The sequence below is a fragment of the Trichechus manatus genome, unplaced genomic scaffold (assembly GCF_000243295.1).
Source record: "Trichechus manatus latirostris isolate Lorelei unplaced genomic scaffold, TriManLat1.0 scaffold00022, whole genome shotgun sequence".
NCBI classification, from domain to species: domain Eukaryota; kingdom Metazoa; phylum Chordata; class Mammalia; order Sirenia; family Trichechidae; genus Trichechus; species Trichechus manatus.
In genome coordinates this window covers 244,683-267,916 of record NW_004443958.1, presented here as the reverse complement: position 1 = coordinate 267,916, position 23,234 = coordinate 244,683, and the positions used below count along the sequence as shown (strand labels likewise).

At 32.5% G+C, this 23,234-nt stretch overlaps 1 protein-coding gene across 2 annotated transcripts in view; it reads left to right on the top strand.

Moving 5' to 3' along the window:
- CSMD3 (CUB and Sushi multiple domains 3) overlaps positions 1 to 23,234 on the top strand; it is a 1,379,111-nt gene that overhangs the window by 1,312,056 nt on the left and 43,821 nt on the right. The window contains exons 51-59 of one of the 2 annotated variants that reach the window (XM_004372958.1): positions 1,180 to 1,365; positions 2,488 to 2,682; positions 5,536 to 5,709; positions 12,078 to 12,251; positions 14,550 to 14,723; positions 15,481 to 15,666; positions 17,589 to 17,762; positions 19,329 to 19,511; positions 22,743 to 22,919. In XM_004372958.1, coding sequence (XP_004373015.1) covers positions 1,180 to 1,365; positions 2,488 to 2,682; positions 5,536 to 5,709; positions 12,078 to 12,251; positions 14,550 to 14,723; positions 15,481 to 15,666; positions 17,589 to 17,762; positions 19,329 to 19,511; positions 22,743 to 22,919 — 1,623 coding nt within the window. The remainder of the gene's footprint in view (positions 1 to 1,179; positions 1,366 to 2,487; positions 2,683 to 5,535; positions 5,710 to 12,077; positions 12,252 to 14,549; positions 14,724 to 15,480; positions 15,667 to 17,588; positions 17,763 to 19,328; positions 19,512 to 22,742; positions 22,920 to 23,234) is intronic. The other variant, XM_004372959.1, reaches the window with a different exon arrangement.

Below are 23,234 nucleotides of genomic sequence, written 5' to 3'. Positions count from 1 at the left end.
ATAGTAATTTGAATTTATAAAATATCTTATATACAATAATCTATATAAAGATAATTTTTTACTGTAGTTATCATATCATAGTAAAACTAATTTTCATCCATATCAGATTTACTCTAGATAAAAATCAAGATGTATAAAACATATCAATGAAGGTTTTGAGACATTAAGTCATGTACTTACATTTATTAACCATGCCTATACACCTGGTGACATAGTGGTTAAGAGCTCAGCTGCTAACCAAAAAGGTCAGCAGTTCAAATCAACCAGCCACTCCTTGGAAACCCTATGGGGCAGTTCTACTCTGTCCTATAGGGTCACTATGAGCCGGAACTGACTCGATGGCACCTAATAACAACAATATACACATGATGCTTGAGGGAGGGTGCATAAGTACACACCTTTTGGCTGTACCTAAAACAAAGAAACAGCCAGCTTCCAGGTAAAATAAATCTATTTGTTCTATTCCTGGCCAAAATACCAATGAGTATTGGTTGCCACCACCTTTATGATCCTTAATAATCTGTCAAATTGAATTAACCTAGCTTACTATTGGTGGTGTAGTCATGGGTAAGCACCAGGGCTACAAACTGGCTCAACCTGGTTTGAACCCCTGCTGAGAATTGCATTTCTAACAAGTTCCCAGGCACTGCTAATGCAGCTGGCTAGGGACCAATTCTGAGAACCACTAGTAGAGCAGTGGTTCTCAAAATTTATTATACATAAGAATCACCTGGGGATCTTGTTAAAATGTAGATTCTGATTCAGTATATCTGGGATAGAAATGCAAATTCTCAGCAGGGGTTCAAACTGGAAAGAACCTGTTTGAAGCCCTGGTTAGCACTAGATACACTATGTATTTCTCTGATTTGCATCTTCATATAATCTATACGGAGATAACCATGCGCATGCTGACAAAAAACTCAGAAACCGAGAGATAAAGCATTAACAATGTAAGAATTCACTGATCTAAAAATACATGTGATAGGAGTTTGAAATAAATTATTCACAAAGGTATTCATAAAAGCTATTTTTTGGGGGGAAGGGAAGTATTCTGAAATTATTTGAGACAAATTGATAAAATCCTAAATAGTTTTTACATGTATTACAGTTTAAGAGACTTATCTAATACAGTATGCATCTTTCTGTTTCTATAATTACGTATGTGTGTATTTATTCTAGCAATTTCCTGTGGGATTCCTAAAGCTCCAACAAATGGAGGGATACTTACAACAGACTACTTGGTAGGAACCCGAGTTACCTATTTTTGTAATGATGGATATAGACTGTCATCCAAGGAACTTACCACTGCCGTATGTCAGTCAGATGGCACATGGAGCAATCATAACAAGACCCCCCGATGTGTTGGTATGTGTATTAGGGAAAATTCATCGTTTTTGTTTCTCTTGGCATCTTTTATAATTTAAAAAGTTATGCATTATTAAATTTTAAAACTAATACCTGAAATGAAGGGAGATGTCTCAGAGGGAAATAAAAGTTAATTAAGCGGTCTTCCATTATGAAAATATGGGAAGACAGTATAAAGACTTCTTAGTCATTTTCAGAAACACCAGAATGTTTATATAAAAGAGAATAAATTTTTATTTTACATGACAAAGTTTCAATTATTTATTTATTTTTTAAATTCATCCATCAATTAAAATGTGATTTTAATACTCAGGCCCTCAAAAAATTTTAAAGTTTGACTTAATTAAATTATATTTCAGTACACTCAGATCTGATATTTATAAGGGTCAATGATGCCATTGGGATGATCCGTAACATTGGACTTCTGTTGGTATTCTTCAGGTTATTTATTTTTACAGTATGTCTCATTGCTGGCTTTACTACTTTAATAGGTAAATGCATATTATATAATGCTAACTGAAAATAATTCCGATAGAATGTCTGATAGTGAAAGGATTGGAAAATTTTGGTTTAAATTAGGTCTTTGATTTTCTCTGTGTTTTGATTATTTCTTCTTACTTAGTATTAGCATTTAAACCTAGCTGCGATTTCCCCTAGTATGAGGATTTTTAAATTATTTGCAGTCTTAGCACAGGTGCCTGATAATATGTCTACTTAGGTGAAATAAGTTTTGATTTAGTTGAAGTTTATATCACAGTTCTTACATTAAAAAAGCCATTTTCATCAAAAACTTTTTTTCACAGTATAGTCCTTCCAAAACTGCTAATGAAATAACAGAGTAGAGGTAAAACAGTGGTAGGGATTCTAGATAGGTAGAATAATATGTACAAAGGCTCCAAAGTGTGAAACAGCAGGACACGTTCAGGGAAATGATGGGAGTACCATATAGCTGGGAGGAGTGAAAAAGAGACAAAGAACAGATGCTGAAGGAGATTGTACATCACAGTAATGACTGAACTAGAGCAGTGAAGATATAAAGAATAGAAGCGACATGAGATGTACTTCAGAGGTAGAACTGACATGATTGACTTAGTAGCATTTATTTTCTTGGTCTTTGTATAGTTGTTACATGTCCAAGCATCAATTCCTTTACCTTGGAACATGGAAGATGGCGAATTGTGAATGGTTCCCATTATGAATACAAAACCAAGGTAGTTTTCAGCTGTGACCCTGGTTATCATGGATTAGGTCCTGCTTCTATCGAATGCCTTCCTAATGGTACCTGGAGTTGGAGAAATGAAAGACCATATTGCCAAAGTAAGTATACATTCTGCTAAACTTATTTCATAAGCTATCTTTGGTGACTGAATTGCCTGATCATGCCCTCTTCCAAACACAGGAAAGCAATGATAAGATAAAGTTATCAATATGGGCATTTATTCTCATTATCTTTTTTATTTTCCAGCTGTTTTTGCATTAGTAAATGCTTATGAAAATAGCAGGGGCTTTGAAGTCAGAGAGTCCTGTGCTTGGATTCTAGTTCTATCCTTTACTACAACTACCAGCCAATGCTTATCATATACTTGTAGCTTGCTAAGTATAGTTTTTAGTTCTTTTATATGTATTATCGGAGCCCTGGTGGCACAGTGGTTAAGAGCTACAGCTGCTAACCAGGCCAGCAGTTTGAATCCACTAGCAGCTCCTTGGAAACCTTATAGGGCAGTTCTACTCTGTCCTATAGGGTTGCTATGAGTCAGAATTGACTCGATGGCAATGTGTTTATATATATTATTACATTTATTTCTAACTTAAAATGCTATAAATTACTTGATACTATTATACTCATTCTATAGAAAAGGAAAATAACGCCCAGATTTAAGCGTTTTGCCCAAGTCACAGAGCTTATAAATGGTGAAATGGGGTTCAACCCAAGCAGTCTGACTACAACCCGTGGCCTTTAATCACTATATAATCTGATGTTCTCTCTGATCCCAAGTTTCTTAAACTATAAAGCTATGATGATAATAATACCTATCTTATAGACTTACTGTGAAGATTTAATGGTATCATGTATTTGAAAATACCAGCTAGATTCTGACTCATAGCAGGAGCTGAGTACATATTTATTGAACCAAGTTTAACATATTGTCATCTTATTTCCATACATTGTTACAGTATAAGTGACCAGTGTCTTTTATAGATAAACTAACTGAACATAGGATATTCAGATGAAATATCTTGAGCTTCTTTTCAGCTTTCTCCACTGTATTTATTGAGTGCATACTTTGTGCCAGAAACTATGCTAACCCTTAAATTCAGGCTTTCAATTCATGTCCTAATACAACACCAAAAAACAAACAAACCCATTGCCATTGAGTCCATTCTGACTCATAGCAACCCCCTATCGGGCAGAGAAGAACTGCTTCATAGAGTTTCCAAGAAACAGCTAGTGGATTCGAACTGCTGATGTTTTAGTTAGCAGCTGAATGTTTAACCACTGCGCCACCAGGGCTCTGCAATTTATAAATACACTAATAAAAGCACCAAAAGTCTAAGTAGGATGTGTTAAGCAGTTTAACAGAGCACAAAACTATCTTATGTATAAGTATACAAGTATGTCATTTTATTTATGAATATTCAAATTTATTTTCTTAATCTCCATATCAGCATAGGATTTTATGATTACCTGATTTTGTAATATAATCATATGAAAAATTAAAATCTTAGTAGTAAATGCCAAAATTATTTTAGATATTCTAAAAATGTCACCTATATTTGTAAAGTTTTGCCTGTTCTTCCAGGTTTTCTCCCATATTCTTTCTCTTCCTCTAGCATCGTTACTCTTGCTGTATAATTTCATTAAAAAGGCATATTGGAAAGGGATATTTCACGGAGCTAGGAAGAAACTGCTCATTTAATAATTCGTTCAACAAATGTTGTCTGGTTCTTCTGTGCTAGGCTTTGTGTTGTATAGTAAGGTTTAAAAGATACATAAGAACAGGTTTCTGCTCATAGGTAAGAAAGGAGGACAGATAAGGAGTCTAAGAATTGCAGTTAAGTGAAAAAAATGAAAAGAATAATAATCTGTCCAGTCCTCCATTAATTCATCTTTTAAATTAAAATCATTTAATGTTATTAATAATATTAATAGCTACCTCAAAGGATTGTTTTGAGGATTAGCTTAAAACCATGAGTAAATTTTAAATTTTGTGTGCAACTATTTGAAGTTTGCTTGTTGTCTATTTGTCTATCTACTAGCTATCTAAAGGCTAGAGCTGAAAGCCAGAGCTGGAGTCAGAAAAAAGTATGAAGGCCTGGTGGTTAAGCAAACTGATAGATTCTGGGCTTATGCTGCTGAGATTAAATCTCACTTACCTTCTCTATGCCTGTATCCTAGTGCATACAATTGAGATACTAATTGTACCTACCTCATATAGTTGTTTTGAGAATTACATAAATTAAAGCACTAAGGAAAGTGCCTGGTACATAATAAGCACTCGATAAACATTATCTATTTTGTTTTTATTCTAGAAAGAGATTTCATTTGTAGTCTTTAATTATGAAGGAGTCAGAAAAGATGGGCTCTGAGACCTAACAAATCAATTAAACTCTTTTCTACATTTTTAAAAACCTACAAACAACATGGTAGATATAAATATATCTAATAGATCTTATGAGAATAAATGCTATTTTACATGTAACATTCTTTTTAAACTGTTAGGTCGTCAGAATAAGTTAATTGTAATTATTGTCTTAGATTTGTTTAGACATGAGAAAATTTTGACTCAGTTAAGGCAAGTAGCTTCCCCAGTGTCACCTGATAAAACAGAGCAAATTTTTTAGACTAATAAATTTTCTTCTCTCTAGTTTTGTGATTTTTTTCACTACAATCTACTTGCAACCAGGTAGGCTAAGCAAAAAATGCAAAGAAAATAACTTCATTGAATGTCACCGTCATTTAAAAGGTTCTATGGAAACTCATAGTAGATAATTTTAAAGGATGTCATGTACTTTCTATACACTTTCATGCTCATTCATATGCTTTTAAAATCAATTTTAATTGTAAATATTCAGATTATATGGAACTCAAATGTTATTTAAAGCATAGTTTTGTTACAAGTACATGTATGCTATGTCTTTAAGGAGTTTTGCTTATTTGTTATTTTTAAGTTATATCCTGTGGCGAACTACCTACACCTCCAAATGGAAATAAGATTGGAACTCAAACTTCATATGGCTCAACAGCTATCTTTACCTGTGATATGGGATTCATGCTTGTGGGCTCCACTGTACGGGAATGCCTTTCCTCAGGTCTCTGGAGTGGATCTGAAACCAAATGCCTAGGTACAGATTTTTAAATCATTCTGACCAAACTGAATCTTTTTTCTGGAAAGGAGGCAGCCTTTCTTCTAATACGATATCCTAATTAACTTTCATTCACTCTGTAATGATGCTAAAATCCAGAAAATATTTAACTTTAAAAATGGCTTATAGTAGAAAAGCTATTAAATATTTAATACTTAAAGTTAATCACCTATTATTTCTAATGAGAATCCTATATCATTAAGGAGAGAAACGTTTGCTTCTAGGCACGGTGAAAATAAGAAGCTGAAAACAAATTGCTGAAAATTATGTGTGTATACTTAGCCGGATTAATCACCGTAGCTGTTAATTCATTCTAAACTGTAGTCAATTCTCCTTTCACCTATTAAGGTAATGACCTAAGAAGAAAAACAATTTCAACATTTAAAGATCTTTCTTCTTTTTTATTTCATAAGATTTCAACATGTATAAAATTACTTTCTATTAAAACTTAAAAAATATATTTTTGAATCCTAATCTAGGTATATAGGATTTTCCCCCCTTAGGGCTCTCTGAATCCATTGTAAAAGACTGTTCAGTAAAAGAAACTGGTGAAGATATAGCTCCTTCTTCTTATGCCTCCTTTTATTATTAAAAGATTATGATTTATACTTTATCTCTTTTCCAAAGGCCTCAATAATTTCCCTAATATTAAGAAAATATGATTTATGCTTTATTTTCTTTAAAATGATTTCAAGATATGACAGCAAGTATTGAATTAGGTAAGGAGACCTGGTGGCACAGTGGTTAAACACTCAGCTGCTAACCAAAAGGTCAGTGGTTTGAAACCACCAGCCACTTCTTGGAAGCCCTATGGGGCAGTTCTACTCTGTCTGTAGGGTCACTATGAGTTGGAACCGACTTGATGGCAATGGGTTTTTTGGTTGTACCAACAATATACCTATGTAACCCAAACCACTATCAAGATATAGAACATTACCATTACCTCAGTAAGTTACTTCATGACCTTTCATAGTCAATCTGCAACTCCCTCATCCTGGGGCAATGATCTTTCTGATTTTTTTCACCATAGATTATTTTTCCATGTTCTAGAACTTAATATGTATGCAATAGTAACATATATACTCTTCCTTCATTCTTCTTCCACATTGTTGTTTGTATCAGTGGTTAGTTCTTTTTTTATTTGAGTAGAGTTCCGTAATATATATATATGCTACAGGTTAGCCATTTTCCCATTTGTAGACGTCTGTGCTGCATTCAGTTTTTGGCTCTTCTGAATAAAGCTGCTATAAACATTCACTTAAAAGTCTTTTTGTGGGCATATGCATTTATTTCTCTTGGGAAAATATCTAGGATTAGAATATCTAGGAGAGTTTTGGTTGTCTCACATTTCCTCCTGCATGTGGTATCTTATATTATTATCCCTCCTATTGCGTGCATGAAGTTGTCCCTTGAGACTTTAATTTGCATTGCCTTGACTACTTATGTTGAGCACATTTTCATGTATTTATTGGCCATTTGTACATTTTCCTTTGTAAGCTGTATTTTTATATTAAATTGCATTTATTATGTATTAGAGGAGTGCTTTATATATTCTGGCTGCAAGGCCTTCGTAAGATATATGTTTTATGACTATTTTCTCCCAGTCTGTGACTTTTTTATTCACTTCCTAATAGTGTCTTTTGATGAGCAGTGTCTTGAATTTTGGTAAAGTTTCATTATTTTCTTTCTTTATGGTTACTGCTTTCTGTATTCTTTTTAAGAGACATTTTCTCAGCCTTAAGTCAAATATTTTCTTGTATCTTTTCTTCTAGAAGATTTTCGATTTTATAGGTATAATTTCTCTTTGATTAGCTGTTGGATGTAGTGTGAAATAGGTTGAGGATTTTTTTTTTCCATATGGTTATCCACCACTATTTGTTGAACAGATTTTAATGATAAGTCTTGAAGTCTGTTATGTAAGTCCTGCAAATTTGTTCTTAATTTTCAGCGTAACTTTGGATACTCTAGGTCCTTTGAGCAAGCTCTATATAAATTTAGAATTAGCTTATCCATTTCTATAAAATAAATGTAAAAAACCCAAAGAAACAAAAAAACCTGATGGGATTATTATTTGGATTATTTTGACTCTGTAGATCGATTTGGAGGGAATTAAAATCTAACAATATTGAGGCTTCCAATACGTGAATATAGTATATTTATTCATTTACTTAGGTTTTGTTTAATCTGTTTGGCAATACCAATGTTTTGCAGTTTAAGCAGAGAGGTCTTGTGTGTCTCTTGCTAAGTCTACTCCTCAGAATTTTTGGTTTCTTTACACTACCAGTTGTCATCGAGTCAATTTGATTCATGGCAACCCCATGCATGTAGAGTAGAACTTGTGTTCTATAAGGCGCTCAATTTTTTTCAAAATAGATCACCACCAGGCTTTTCTTCTGAGGTGCCTGAGTGAACTTGAACCACCAAACTTTAGGTTAGCAGCCAAGTACATTAACCATTTGTTAAGTTAAATTGTTCATTTTTAATTTCATTTGCCAATTGTTTGCCACTAGTAAATAAAATGTACAATTATTTTTAATATTTATCTATTGTCCTGAAACCTTGCTAAATTTACTTATTAATTATTTTAGATAAAAGATTTTCTACATATGTTATCTGAACATAGAACAGTTTTACTTTTTATTCCTATGTTGTTTTCTTTCTTTCTTTTTATGACTTGTGCTGGATAGGGTTAGCAGAACACTGTTAAATAGAACTTATAAGAGCTGCCATCTTTGCCTTGTTCCCTATATAAGGAGGAAAGCATTCACTATTTCACCAATAAATACAGTGTTAGATGTAGGTTTTTCTTAGATGTCTTTATGAGGTTGATAAATTTTCCTTATATTCCTAATTTATTGTTTCTTCTTACCATGAATTTTGTGAAATGCTTTTTCTATGTCTGTAGAAATAATTGTATAGTTTTTTCTCCTTTGTTAGTATGCTTAATTACAGTGATTGATTTCCCATTTTTTAAACCAACCATTTATTTCTGAATAAAGTCAAGATGGTCATGACATATTACCACTTATATATGTTGCTGATGCCTTCGAGTTGATTCCTACTCATAGCAACCCTATAGTCAGAATCAACTCAACAGCAACGGGGTTTTTTTGGTTTTATATATGTTGCTAGATTGATTTGCTAAAATTTTATAAAGGAGTTTAGTATCTATGCTAAAAAAGGAAATTTATTGTTTTCATATGTTGTCTTCATGCTTTCTTTCTGGGGTTATGATTGCCTCATAAAACAAGTTAGGAAGAATTTTTCTTTTATTCTCCAAAAGAGTGTGTCTAAGATTGGCGTTTTACCTTCCTTAAAGGTTTGATTGAATTCATCAGTGAAAACATCTGGGCCTGACTGTTTTTTGTTGTTTTGTTTTTTATTGTGTGTGTGTGTGTGTGTGTATGAGAAGGTATTGTATTAAGAATTCAAATACTTTGATAGACAGCCTGTTGCCAATTCTGACTCATAGCAACCCTGGTGGCACAATGGTTAAAGCACTTAACTACTAACTGAAACGTTGGCAGTTTGAACCCACTGGCTGCTCTGCAGGAGAAAGATGTGGGAGTCTGCTTCCATAGAGGTCACGGCCTTGGAAGCCCTGTGTGGCAGATCTACTCTGTCCTATAGTGTCACTATGAGTTAATAGACATAGGACTATTCATATTTTCTATTTTCCTTCACCATAGTTACCACTTATCTATTGTCTATTTAGTGTTTTTCTACCTCCACCCTTCCCCTCCCTGGTAACCATCAAACATTGTTTCTTTTTGTGTGTAAATCTTTTCATGAGTTTTTATAGTAGTGTGGTCTCATACAATATTTGTCCTTTTGTGATTGACTTATTTCACTCAGTATAATGTCCTCTAGATTCATCCATGTTGTGAGATGCTTTGCAGATTCATCATTGTTCTTTATGGTTGCATAGTACTCCATTGTGTGTATGTACCATAGTTTGTTTATTCATTCATCTGTTGATGGGCATCTAAGTTGTTCCATGTTTTTGCTATTGTAAACAATGCTGCAGTGAACATGGGTGTGCATATGTCTATTCATGTAATGGCTCTTATTTCTCTAGGATATATTCCTAGCAGTGGGATTGCTGGATCATATGGTATTTCTGTTTCTAGCTTTCTAATGAAGCACCATATTGTTTTTCAAAATGGTTGTACCATTTTGCATTCCCGCCAGCAGTTCATAAGAGTTCAGTCTCCCTGCAGCCTCGCCAACATTTGTTATTTTCTGTTTTTTTGATTCGTGCCAGTAACGACGGGGTGAGATGGTATCTTGTTGTTTTGATTTGCATTTCCCTAATGGCTAGTGATCACAGGCATTTTCTCATGTGTCTGTTAGCCGCTTAAATGTCTTCTTTGGTGAAGTGTCTGTTCATTTCCTTTGCCCATTTTGAAACTGGATTATTTGTCTTTTTGTAGTAGAGGAGCTGGATTTTCCTGTAGATTTTAAAATTTTTTCCCAGTCTGTAAGTTCTCTTTTTACTCTTTTGATGAATTCTTTTGATAAGTATAAGTGTTTAATATTTAGAAGATCCCAGTTATCTAGCTTATTTTCTGGAGTTTGTATTTTTTTAGTTATGGTTTGTATCCTGTTAATGCTGTGTATTAGGTTTGAAGAGAATGATAAGACTTCTGATATTTTCCTGCACATCACTGATTCTCTTTTAACTTTTAAATCATTTTTCTCTTTGTTCTTTTTGAGATATATATATATATATATACATATATATTTAACCTATCTTCAGGTTCAGAGTCTTTCTTCTAACATCTTTAATCTTTTGTTAAGCCCGATTAGTTAATTTTTAATTTCAGATATTACAGTTTTCAGTTCTACAATATTTATTTGGTTCTTTTTTAATGGTTTTAATTTTTCTGTCAAAATTTCCTATTTTTTTCACTTATTATATATTCATTAATGGGGTTGATCATAGTATAACCCATAACCCTTTGCAGTCAAATCGATTCCAACCCATAGCAAACCTGTAGGACAGAGTAGAACTGTCCCATAGAGTTTCCAAGGAGCAGCTGGTGGATTTTAACTACTGACCTTTTGGTTACTAGGCTGAGGTCTTAACCGCTGTGCCACCAGGGCTCCTGATCATAGTGTAGTAACTACTTTAAAATCCTTGTCTACTAGTTCTGACATCTCAGAATTTTGAGGTTGGTCACATTTGATTATCTTGACTCTTTGTTATGAATCACGTTTTTCTCTTTCTGTAGAAGTTTATTAATTTTTGACATTATATCTTGACATTTTAAAATGATACATTGTTGAAACTCTGGATACTGTTATATTTCTTTATAGAGTGTTGATTTTTTTCTTTATTATTGTTTGTTTGTTTTATTAGGCTGTTGATTGGACTTAACCTCCAAATTCTATAATTCTTTGTGGTGGGCAACATTCAAAATTATTTTATTCAGTGTTTTAGTCTTAGTTGAGCTGCTTGGAGTTGACCCCATGCATGCTTAATTAAGTTGTCAACTGAAAATATGGGGAGAGTGTGTGCACGGAAGATGGATCTATTGTTTTGTGGCTCTCTTTTTTTGCATTCTCCCCATTATTTTCCAGCTGTGTAGTAGCTCCAATCAATACTCTCTGATTCCTGCCAGTAAAACTGAGGATTTATATCTTAAATTTTTTCTCAACCATGTGGTAATGACTGGTGCTTGTTCTTGCCAAAGAGCTGTAAAAATGAAACCTAATGCAAAGCTGTTCCCTTCTTCCACCTTTTGACTCGCCTCTGTATTCTGCCTGCATTTGTTTGCTCTATAGTACCTTTAGGTTATGGTTTTATGTATTTTATTAAGAATATATAATTTTTATCTATGGGAGGATTCATCCAAAAGAAGCTACCCTGCCATTATTAGAAGTAGAAACTTCCATGGCTTCATTTTTTGGTTGATTCTTGCTCATTGCTGTTTAATTAATGTAGATGCAGATTAACCTTTCTTTCTTTTTTCTTTTAATTGTAAAGAGTAATATAGATTATGCCACCGGTTTGGATTTCATTGGGTTTTATCATTATTGATTTTTTTGTTGTATAATTTGGTTGAACCTATGAAAAAGAATCAGATAATAAGCAAATTTTATATGCAAAATCTGTAGAAATGAAGGGAGATCTTCATGTCATTTGTCTTCACTTAAAACGTTAAAACATATATTTTCGACTGGGGGTGCTTTATGTCATATAATGTTTGATGTAGTAATATGTTTGCATTATTTATCACATGCTTTTAAACAAACTTTAAAAATTTAGTAATGATGCATATGTACATAAATATAGAAATAAGACAAATCACTTTATTAAAAATGACATTTTTTTGCCTATTCAGCGGGTCACTGTGGAATTCCAGAACTCATTGTTAATGGTCAAGTCATTGGAGAAAATTATGGATACAGAGATACAGTTGTTTATCAGTGTAATCCTGGTTTTCGATTGATTGGTTCTTCAGTGAGAATTTGTCAACAGGATCACAACTGGTCTGGTCAACTGCCATCCTGTGTGCGTAAGTAAGCATGGCAAAAGAAATAACAGACCTCTGTTCTCATGCAATTACATACACATGCACATATAAATATATATATGTATACATATATGGAGAGCAAGAGAGAATATAAATGTATATGGATGAAGATATAAACTAATTCTCACAAGTCATCTTTTATACAGCTATGTATTAGTCTTTAAAGTGTGTTCAGAAGCATGCAAAACCATCAACTGAAAAATGGGAAGAACAATCTATTCTCTTTTGGATCTTAAAGACAAATATCCATGTGTTTCCCCTTTTTTTATTTTTATTTTTATTTTTTTTGCTTCCTAAGTATTTCCGTCTCCAATTGTTGACATTTATATTAAAATTGGTGTTGCAAAATAAGAGAAATCACTGTAAATGTATTGTAGGTTTTGTAACAGATCATAAGATCATGAGATGGAACCTATTAATTTTGGAGGCTTAGAAAAAATACACATGGAGCTTTTAGTGTGGGTTCATGGGAAATACTAAATTTATTTTGTGACTAATTTCATCCATATTTATAAATTCCATTATTGTCAAATTTTTATCTGATCAGCAGAAATTTATTGGAATTCTAGTTTCTTGGAAAATACTTTTGTGTGTTAAGATTTGATAGGGTAATATAATATATAGCTAACAATTCAAATTACTTTCCTAACATACATGCACACCCAATGCACACACAAACACAAATTGTCTAATGATTTAAAGATAGCAATATTCGCTTGGATCTGTCTTAGCCTTTTCCATTTCATTTATATTCAAGCATAACTGACTAATAACACTATTTTTCTTGTTAAATAATCAGGACTATAAATGAGAATTGGCCCTTAGGGTAAAGCTGGTTTCTTTATTGGTAATTTTAAACAAGAATAAGATGCAGTCAAATTTCCAAATGAGTAAGTTGACATGAACAATACAGCTGAAAAATAATTGCTCTTGGGTCATTTCAAAAAGTACTAGAAGTGACTATGATTTTTCACTGTGCCCAATTATGAAGCACTATTACTGGAGTTGCTCTGATTAACAGAGTGAGAAGAAAAGAAAAACAATTCATAGAAATAGAGTGGTTCAGGAAAGCCAGCACTACATAAAATCTTGAGTAGAACTAAAACATTAACAGAATCTAAATAGTTCATCTAATGGATACCATTATTTTTTTTAAATGTGCTAAATTATCAAATACCAATAGTGAAAAAAATAAATCATTAAGATTGATTGGCTTGGAGAATGTTAATACTGGGTTTCTCAAAATGATAATGAGAATTATAATACATCAAGGTGCATCATTTTCTATTGTCCACATAATATAGTCACATTAATTTACTTTGAAGCACATTTTTTTTATTGTGCTTTAAGTGAAAGTTTACAGTTCAAGTTAGTTTCTCATACAAAAATTTATGCACACATTGTTATGTGACCTAGTTGCTCTCCCTATAATGTGATAGCACACTCCTCCTTTCCAGCTCAGATTTCCCATGTCCGTTCAACCAGCTCCTGTCCCTTTTTGACTTCTCATCCCACCTCCGGACAGGAGCTGCACATTTAGTCTCATGTATCTACTTGACCTAAGAAGCACTCTCTTCATTAGTATCATTTTATGTCCCATAGTCCAGTCTAATCTTTGTCTGAAGAGTTGGCTTTGGGAATGTTTTCAGTTCTTGGCTAATGGAGATTCCAGGGGCCATGTCTTCTGGGATCCCTCCAGTCTCAGTCAGACCATTAAGTCTGGTCTTTTTACTAGGATTTGAGTTCTGCACCCACTTTTCTCCTGCTCTGTCAGGGACTCTCTGTTGTGTTCCTTGTCAGGGATGAAGCACACTTTTGGTTAACAATCTATAATTCATAGAAATGGATTGTATAAACAAGATTAAAGGAAACTATTTCAAATTTCAATATGAAAATTGTTTTCAATTCAAATTTCAAAACTAGAAAAAAGAAAGCTATTTCATTCTTTTCTGCTATGAACTAGAGATATGGATTTCAATTGGTTCTTCTCTAAAAAAGTACAGGAAATGTTAAAATGAAATTTAAACATCTATACACCACTTGCATGAAATTAACATTATTGTAAATGATTCTCTATGTACTAATATACTTTGAATATACTCAAATTTTTTGAAAGACTACTTTATTCCTTTGCATTAGTAAAAGTGCTTCAAATATATTTCCACATAAAAAAGTGGTATTCATTCTACTTTGAAATGATTAAGTAATCGGACATAATTGACATGTACGACTGACTACCAAATATTCTTTTATTTTGGATTTTCCCCCCACTCCTATTAGCTGTTAGCTGTGGTCATCCTGGTAGTCCAATTTATGGAAGAACAAGTGGAAATGGATTCAACTTTAATGATGTGGTAACATTCTCTTGCAATATTGGATATCTTATGCAAGGACCAACAAAGGCACAGTGCCAGGCTAGTAGACAGTGGAGCCATCCTCCACCTGTGTGCAAAGGTAAAAGTATAACTGTATCCCAGCTTGGGGCATAATAACAATATGTCTGTGTAAACATAGGTAATACATTTGAAACAATTTGCACAGAGCAACAGAAAATGTTTAGCTAATAAAGCAAAATATTTAATATTGATATAATCTCAGTAGCTGTGTTTTCTTTTTTCTAAAATTTTTAACTTTTTTTAAGGGTTAAAACAGGAAGACTTTATTTCAACTGCTTAATTTTATTATCTTGGGGTTGCATATAAAAAGTCATTGAGATAATTTGTAGTGCCATTTGCTTCATAATTAATGCAACTCCCCTTTGGCATTTATTATCTTCATATTTTTGGGAAAACTTGCACTGAGACTTTATTTACCTATTTTTCTCTATAGAAACAGATTAAAATGATTCTTTGGTGTTTGCCCATTTTTCAAAGTATGATGTATTCATATTGTCTGATCAAATACAACCAAATTATTATTTTTCTACATTCCTTCTTATAGTTCAATTAGAGCATAAAAGGTATCATTCTGTAAATCTGCAGGCATCATAGTACTTAAGGAGTTGCTGTTGTTTAAACAATTTTTGCAACAGTTTTCCTTTTTTCTATACTTTGAACCACACAGATTCCAGTCCATTGTCTGGATAACCCAGAAACTTGGAATCTTTTGTTTGTTAGATTAAATTTATTTTGACAACTAACTTTCTAATGGAAATCTAAGTAAGGACATGTACTATCTCAAACATACCTTTAAAAATTTGACATTTGTTTAGTGGTCAACTGTTCTGATCCTGGAATTCCAGCCAATTCCAAAAGAGAAAGTAAAATAGAACATGGAAATTTCACCTATGGCACTGTAGTATTCTATGACTGCAATCCTGGATACTTTTTATTTGGATCTTCAGTTTTGATATGTCAACCAAATGGACAATGGGACAAACCTTTACCAGAATGTATCAGTAAGTAGATAATGTGAATTTTTCCTTGAGAAATTCCTTGGAAGCAATATACATATTTATGGCCTTAATAATCTATCGAAAGAATATATATCTGAGGGAAGTATATTAATTTTATTGTTTTGAATCTTCTTTTCCCTATATTCTGTCAATTCAATGCCTAAATGCCATTTTTGTCACTGCTAATGTAATAAATATCTCTTTACTATTCTTTGAATTTGAATTTTGATAGTTCAGATAGAATATAAGGAGCAAGATCTTGTATACTCTATGATATTTCCATCCCATGAGAGACATCTACATTTTTGTTTTCTTTTGTGTTAATTTTTCAAATTCAGTTGAAGACATATTGGTCTTAATGTAAACAGACACCAGAGCTTCAGAATACTTGGGAATTTAGGCAAAGATGTTGCTTAAAAATTAATGATTTTAAATATTGATAGTACACAGACAGATACAAATATGATGGGAATACTAGTAGCTGTTAATAAACATCATTTAAATCAGTAAATATTTAATGAGTATTTTTGTTATATATTGTGTGAGGAGTTGTAGAAGATAAATAAGAAGATATGCAGATAATTATCATGTGTAGTGAGAAAAACACTTGAGATGAAATAAATCAAAATTCTGTGAGAACACAGAAAAGGGGATATGAATTCTAGGAATTCTGTCCATTAATATCACAAGATAAATTTGAGCTAGGTCTCAAAGAGTTGGTGAACTTTGAACATTATAGAGAAGAGGAGAAGGACTTTATAGACTACAGTAGTATGTCTAGAAGTTATTGTGCAAGTAAAATAACTTTTGGTTATACTAAAATTGATAAAGTATCTAATTATATGATCATGCTTTATTTAGAGGCAGTTTTTTATGTTCACGGTGTGGGCTTTAGTGAAAAATTCATGACAACATTCATACAGTAAAGAAGAATCTAACTTTATACAGTGCCTATAAAATTTCACATACTATGCAAATAATTCAGTCAATTCTTGGCCTCTTTCAAAAATTACTTGACTTTCGATTGTAGACTGACTAATTGTTTGAATACTTCAGTTACTTAGCTTTAGGTGGCTGCTACATTAAAGACAAAAAAATACACTTTTTTTGTAGGAAACGTAAGCATGCAGTTCTTCAGAATTTCTTAGCTCTTGTATACTTTTCACAGTTTTGTCATTCGCTTTAGCACTTTCCAATAATGCACTAAGTTTATTGCCCCTTGTGTACTGTTTAATAATCTAGAGTCATATTGCACTCAATAATTTTTTCAAGTTACAACTAACAGAGGGCACACATTTAATTCCCGAGTTACCTCTAGCTTATAAAGAACGTTCTACAATATGTGATATCAGATTCTGGCTATGCATAATAGTGTTTTGTTTGACAAGCCACTGAGTATCTTCATTGTACAACATAATTATTCATTAATGGCCTGGTTGGAAATGATTCTAGACTACAAATTCGATTGTGAGCCACAGATCCATCTTCATTTCTTCTTCCTCATCCTTAAAGTTCTTTTCTTCTGTTTTCTATATGGGCTCATTTTGAAACCTATATGGCACCCTCTGACCTTATTAAGCCGGGCCACATCACTCTTCTTTCTAGCTTGTACATCCTTGTCCAGGCACATGCACATATGCATATGGACACACACTCACTGCTCACACACATACAGACTCGTAATAATCATTCATGCTTACTTAGCTTACAATCGTCCTCAGGGTGTATGGATTAATAAAATAACTGTATAATTGAAAGCTCATTTTATTTTGTAAAAAGAAGTTGTTCCGTATATGTTTGATGTTTGGAAGTGTTATATGTTTAAGCAGCAAACTTACTTCTGATTAATTTTATAAATACGTTGGTGCAGGTTGTTCGATAGGAGATATAAAAAAATTTTTATATTCAATAATTATGTATTGTAGTGATTGACTGTGGACACCCTGGAGTTCCTCCTAATGCGATCCTGTCTGGCGAGAAATATACTTTTGGGTCTACTGTTCACTATTCCTGCACAGGAAAGCGTACCCTTCTAGGCCAGTCTTCAAGGACTTGCCAATTAACTGGCCACTGGAGTGGATCGCAACCTCATTGTTCAGGTACCAGTTGGAAAATTGGACAATATGTGTTGAAAATTATATTATTATTATTAGGGATATATACATGAGCAATCTGAAGAGACAGAAGAATAGATTTCTCTTTTTAAAATCTCATGAGAAAGCTGAAACATTGTTTATACATTTACTGGAATAACTTTTAAGGAATTTTCAACATAAGGTAAATAAATTCAGAAAGGAATTAATACTGATTTTGTAGAAGATAAATTACAGGTGTATATTTTGAACTCTGTTATGTGTAATGTAAATAATTATGTGGTTTTAGGATACTATTCTGTGTAAACTATTTTGTTCATTAAAATGGTAAGAGCACTCATGCTTAAGTAGCTATTGCATATTACCAAAAAACCCGTTCCTGTCAAGTCGATGCCGACTAATAGCGACCCTATAGCACAGAGTAGAAATGCCCCTAGAGTTTCCAAGGAGTATCTAGTAGATTCAGACTGCTGACCTCTTGGTTAGCAGCCGAGCTCTTAACGATTATGCCATTAGTGCTCGTTAGCAAGTAGAAAATATGTTCTTTACTAGAAAGGAATCTTATGATTGATTTTCTATCAGAGTTCAGTTCTATTTAACTTTGTAAAAAAAACTTTACATGTTATAAATTTAACTACCATATAACATGCATGTTATATGTTTTATTTTTGCCAGCTGGGCCCTACACTCCACAAGTTATTTTTATAACTGCGCTATGCTAATTTTTTTTACATGCTGCTGTAAAAATTTAGCATAGTGTGCATTATGAAAATACCTCGTGAAGAGGGAGGACAAGGTGGGCAAAAAAAAACATATAACACCTGTGTTATTTGCATAAAAATACGGTAAGCTAGTAAGTGTTTTGAAAGCAATTTATCTATCCTTACTTTCTTTGTTATTAATAGGTAGCATACAACTCCTGAGTCTCTACAACCCAGTAAGGTTATCTTTGAATAAATGAGTAGTAAGATTATTTTTAATTAATAATTTGTTTTAGAATTAGAATTTGATAAAAATTATGAGATACTTAAGCTACTGAATCTTTGCTCAAAGATCTTTGGTAGGGAAAATTATAGGGTTAAATTTTAGGCTGTAAGATGTATCATTTTAACATTGACACCTTCTAACACATCACATGTCTAGTAAAAAAAAAAAATATATCAGTAATCAGGAAATTCAGAGAAGGAAAAATGCATATTACCAAATTCAGATTTTTTTTAAAGCTTAGTTTTGTATGTCCATTATCATTTGAGCCCACAGTATTATCAGTTTTAAATTATACATTAGGTTGATTATTAAGTAGCTCCTGGAATGTCCTTAACCTATCAAATGGTTCCAAATTTTACTGATATGGAAAATAACACTTCTCAGGAACATTTTTTTTTTTTTAAGGCACCTTACTCTTCTGACTGGAGTCAGATGAGAAACATAAATTATTTTTTTATCCTGTCAATTTATCATGTTAAAATACAACAGACACACACATGCATACACACACAAATGTCTACAAGAAATCATATACTTAATAAATGTTTATTGAAACAAATTAATTTTAATTGTACTGAATTCCAGGTGATGCTACTGGTACTTGTGGTGATCCAGGTACTCCCGGTCATGGTTCTAGACAGGAAAGTGATTTCAGAACTAAAAGTACTGTGCGTTTTGCTTGCGATATTGGTTATGTTCTTCATGGTGCCGAAGAAAGAACATGTTTAGCTAATGGCAGTTGGACTGGAAGGCAGCCAGAATGTAAAGGTAATCGCAACTAAATACTTTGAGAGGGATGGAATTTAATATGTAACTAAATTCAACTTAAAGGGAAATTCCTCCTTCTAATTCCCTCTGCCCCCAACCATGGAGTAAAAGCAATATTATTCCAGCTTTAATGACTGACACCACCCTATAGGTGAGCTATGATGGGTAATGATTATAAGTAATATCTCTCATTGGTCATTTGATATACAAATATTGTTCACATCATAGTGAACATCTGTATTAAAAAAGCAGAAAAAGTTTGTTTAAAAAGGTTTATTTTTCCCCCTTTTCCAGAGTGTTTTATATTATAGATCTATGGAAAAAATAGGTTGTTGTTATATCAACATTGCTTAAGCTCTATTTTAACTTTCAGGTTTGTGAAAATGGAAAAATACAATAAGATGCTTGAGTATAAATGAGATTTTTATTTATAGAGTGTACTTACTAGTAACTAGAATTTATAAAAGTTAGGGTATTTGAGTAAAATTGTTAATATAATTAAATCTTTACAAGATTGGCTGAAAAATGAACATTACTGTAAAGTTATCCTTGTGATTAAAAATGTTATTTTTATGATCTTGTGCAAAAACTACACTTGCAAACTTATTTATGTAGCTTACTTGATGCTATACCAATCATACTGGCTTTATAATAAAAAACATAATTCCCAATAGAGACCTCTTGACAATTTTTTGATTGACTAGAAACTTCTTTATTATGTTTAAAATTAATATGCATATTCTAGGAAAGATAGTTATCTCTTTTTTTAATTGGACCAATTTTAATAGTCTTAATTAAAGTAGAGTGGCAACTCAGTTAACATTACAGGGCAATGGAGTTGGAGAATGTAGTTGCTGAGCAAACTTCAGTCAAATACTAGGATTCCAACAGATGCATGAAGTAAGGATATGAACAGAAATTACAAAAAATTGCAATATGTAGAAAAATTCAACATATTTAATAATTAGAAAATTATAGTTAACACAACAAGCATCCCATTTCACCTATTTTTAAAATGATAACATGATATTCTGGTGTGGGTGCAATGAAATACAACTTGTAAATATTTCTAGAGATAATTTTGTTGTTATGACATTTTGAGAGAGTAACTTGAAAAATGTACCAAATTCACAGAATATGTACATGCCTTTGATTTATGGATTCCAGTTTTGAGATTTTTTTTTCTTGAAAAGATAAAAATATTTAAAAAAAAGATCATGAAGATGTAATTTTTATTTCTAATTATGTATAACTAGCATTAATTGGAAAAAATCTAACAACACTAGGAAAAATACCATATAAACAATGTCAATAAAATATTAGAATAAATTCCATGAAGCAATATGAGAAAATATAAATCAATAAAATTGGGTAAAAAATAAGATTCAAAATCATGCACTCTGTTAAAATCATGGGAAATGATATTCATTTGAGAGGAAGTAGGAAAGGAAGTGTACAAAAAAAGGTAATAAAGCAGAGTGGTGAGATTAGAGGTATCTTCACTCTTCTCTCTGTTCTAAACATTTTGTAATGAATAATTTAGAATAAAATATGTATGCCTCCTAGATTGTTGTGGAAAAAGCACATGTAGAAATAAAAATATCAAACACGTGTTAAATAATTTGAAGTTTTGACAAACTTAATTTTTAAAAAATGATGACACATGGTATTAGAGAGGATTATGTAAACAAGATATCTTTTAAACTATTGGTGCACATACACTCACATACATGTAGTATCACTACAAATGAAAGGCAAAATGGAATAATTAAGAAGGAGCAACGGATAGATGGCATTTTCTGCAACTAAAATAATACTGGATATTCACAAAGATAGTCGTGAATTCTGTAAAATACTAACATGGCTTTTTATCATACACCAAAATGTAGTATTACATTTGATATAAGCTTGCTTTTAAACTTTAAAAAATTTACTCATGATATTCATGGCAAATAGTTAAACATAATACGTAGCAGTTAATCATAACAAGATATTTGTGTTTGTAACTCTGTTTAAAGTATGTTGAAAACTTAGTGAAAATTATTACTAGAATTTCATTGCTTACTTATTTGTACTCCTTGGTCCAAAAATAGAGTTTATAATTTTTTAAAGAAAATCAGTTATATACTTATATAAATAAAAATATGCACGGATGTCTATTGTCTTAGTTATCTAGTACTGCCATAAGAAAAATACCAAAGTGAGTAGCTTTAAAGAACAGAAACTTATTTTCTCACAGTTATGGAGACTAAAAGTCCAGATCAGGGTCTTAGATGTGTCAGTTCTTTCAGTGAGCCTCTCTCCTAGTTTTTGGTTTCTGACGGTGATTTTTGGCATTCTGTGCAATCTGTATTTCCCGTCTGTGTCTGTTGTCTTTTTACATCTCAGAAGTTATTAGGTTTAGGTTCCACCCTACACTGGTATGACCTCATTAACATAATAAAAGAAAATCATTCTTTCCAAACAGGATCACATACACGGATACTAAAACCTAAACCAAACTCAGTGCTATCAAGTCAGTTCTGACTTATGGTGACCCCATGTGTTACAGAGTAGAACTGAGCTCCATAGGGTTTTATTGGCTGTAGTTTTTATGGAAGCAGACTCTCAGGCCTTTTTTTTACCAAGCATGGCTGGCAGGTTCAAACCACCAAACTTTTTTTCAGTATTGGAGAACAAACATTTTGCCCCACCCAGGTACCTTCCACAGAGACAAGGGCCAGAAATTCAAAACATATTTTGGGGGGAAAACTTCAATCCACAATGCCAATAATATTTAAATAATATATTTTATATCATACCACTTTGAAATATTTATGAAATAAATCTCAGTTGTATCTCATTATTATTACAAATCTTCTAATTTTATTTATTTATTTTCTTTGGGCAGAGCCCTTTATAATTCTTCTCTAAAAGATTTTGTGGCACCCAAAGGCAATGCTCATGAGTAATTTCTTGACTTCGCAAAGTTTTTACTGAGGCTACCAACAAAAGTGTAAAAAATAAAAAAAAACTATTATATGATTTGAATCCCCAGTAATTTAAGCTAAAAAAATCAGCATAATTTTATCTTCAGTTTCAACACATATAAAAGATAGTTCAATGCTTATTTTGGAGGATTTTATAGCTTCTTTGGATGATTTGAAACAATTTGTTCAGTCATTAACTTTTTGTGAGAAGATTCCTAACTGCATTATTTTTATATACACTCTTAACCATTTTATTTTATAGCTGTACAGTGTGGTAATCCAGGAACAACAGCCAATGGGAAAGTCTTTCGCATTGATGGCACAACATTTTCTAGTTCAGTCATTTACTCCTGCATGGAGGGATATATCCTTTCTGGACCTTCGGTTAGACAGTGCACAGCCAATGGAACATGGTCTGGAACTCTGCCTAACTGTACAAGTAAGTTTCTTCTCAATATTTTTAAATATTACTAATTAGGTGAATTGCTGTTCCTTCTTCATTTCCAACTTTTGCATTCCAATAACCATGCATACTGATTGCATGTTTGTTCAATTTCAAACTGCAGAAGTTGGGAAAAATCTTCATTTCCCTCATTTTTGGCATTAGTGGTTGGTGCATAAAGTTGAGTAATAGTTGTATTAACTGGTCTTACTGGTAGGCGTATGGCTATTATCACTGACACCACTGCTCTTCACGATAGCTCTTGAAATATTCTTTTGGATGATGAATGCAACCCGATTTCTCTTCAATTTG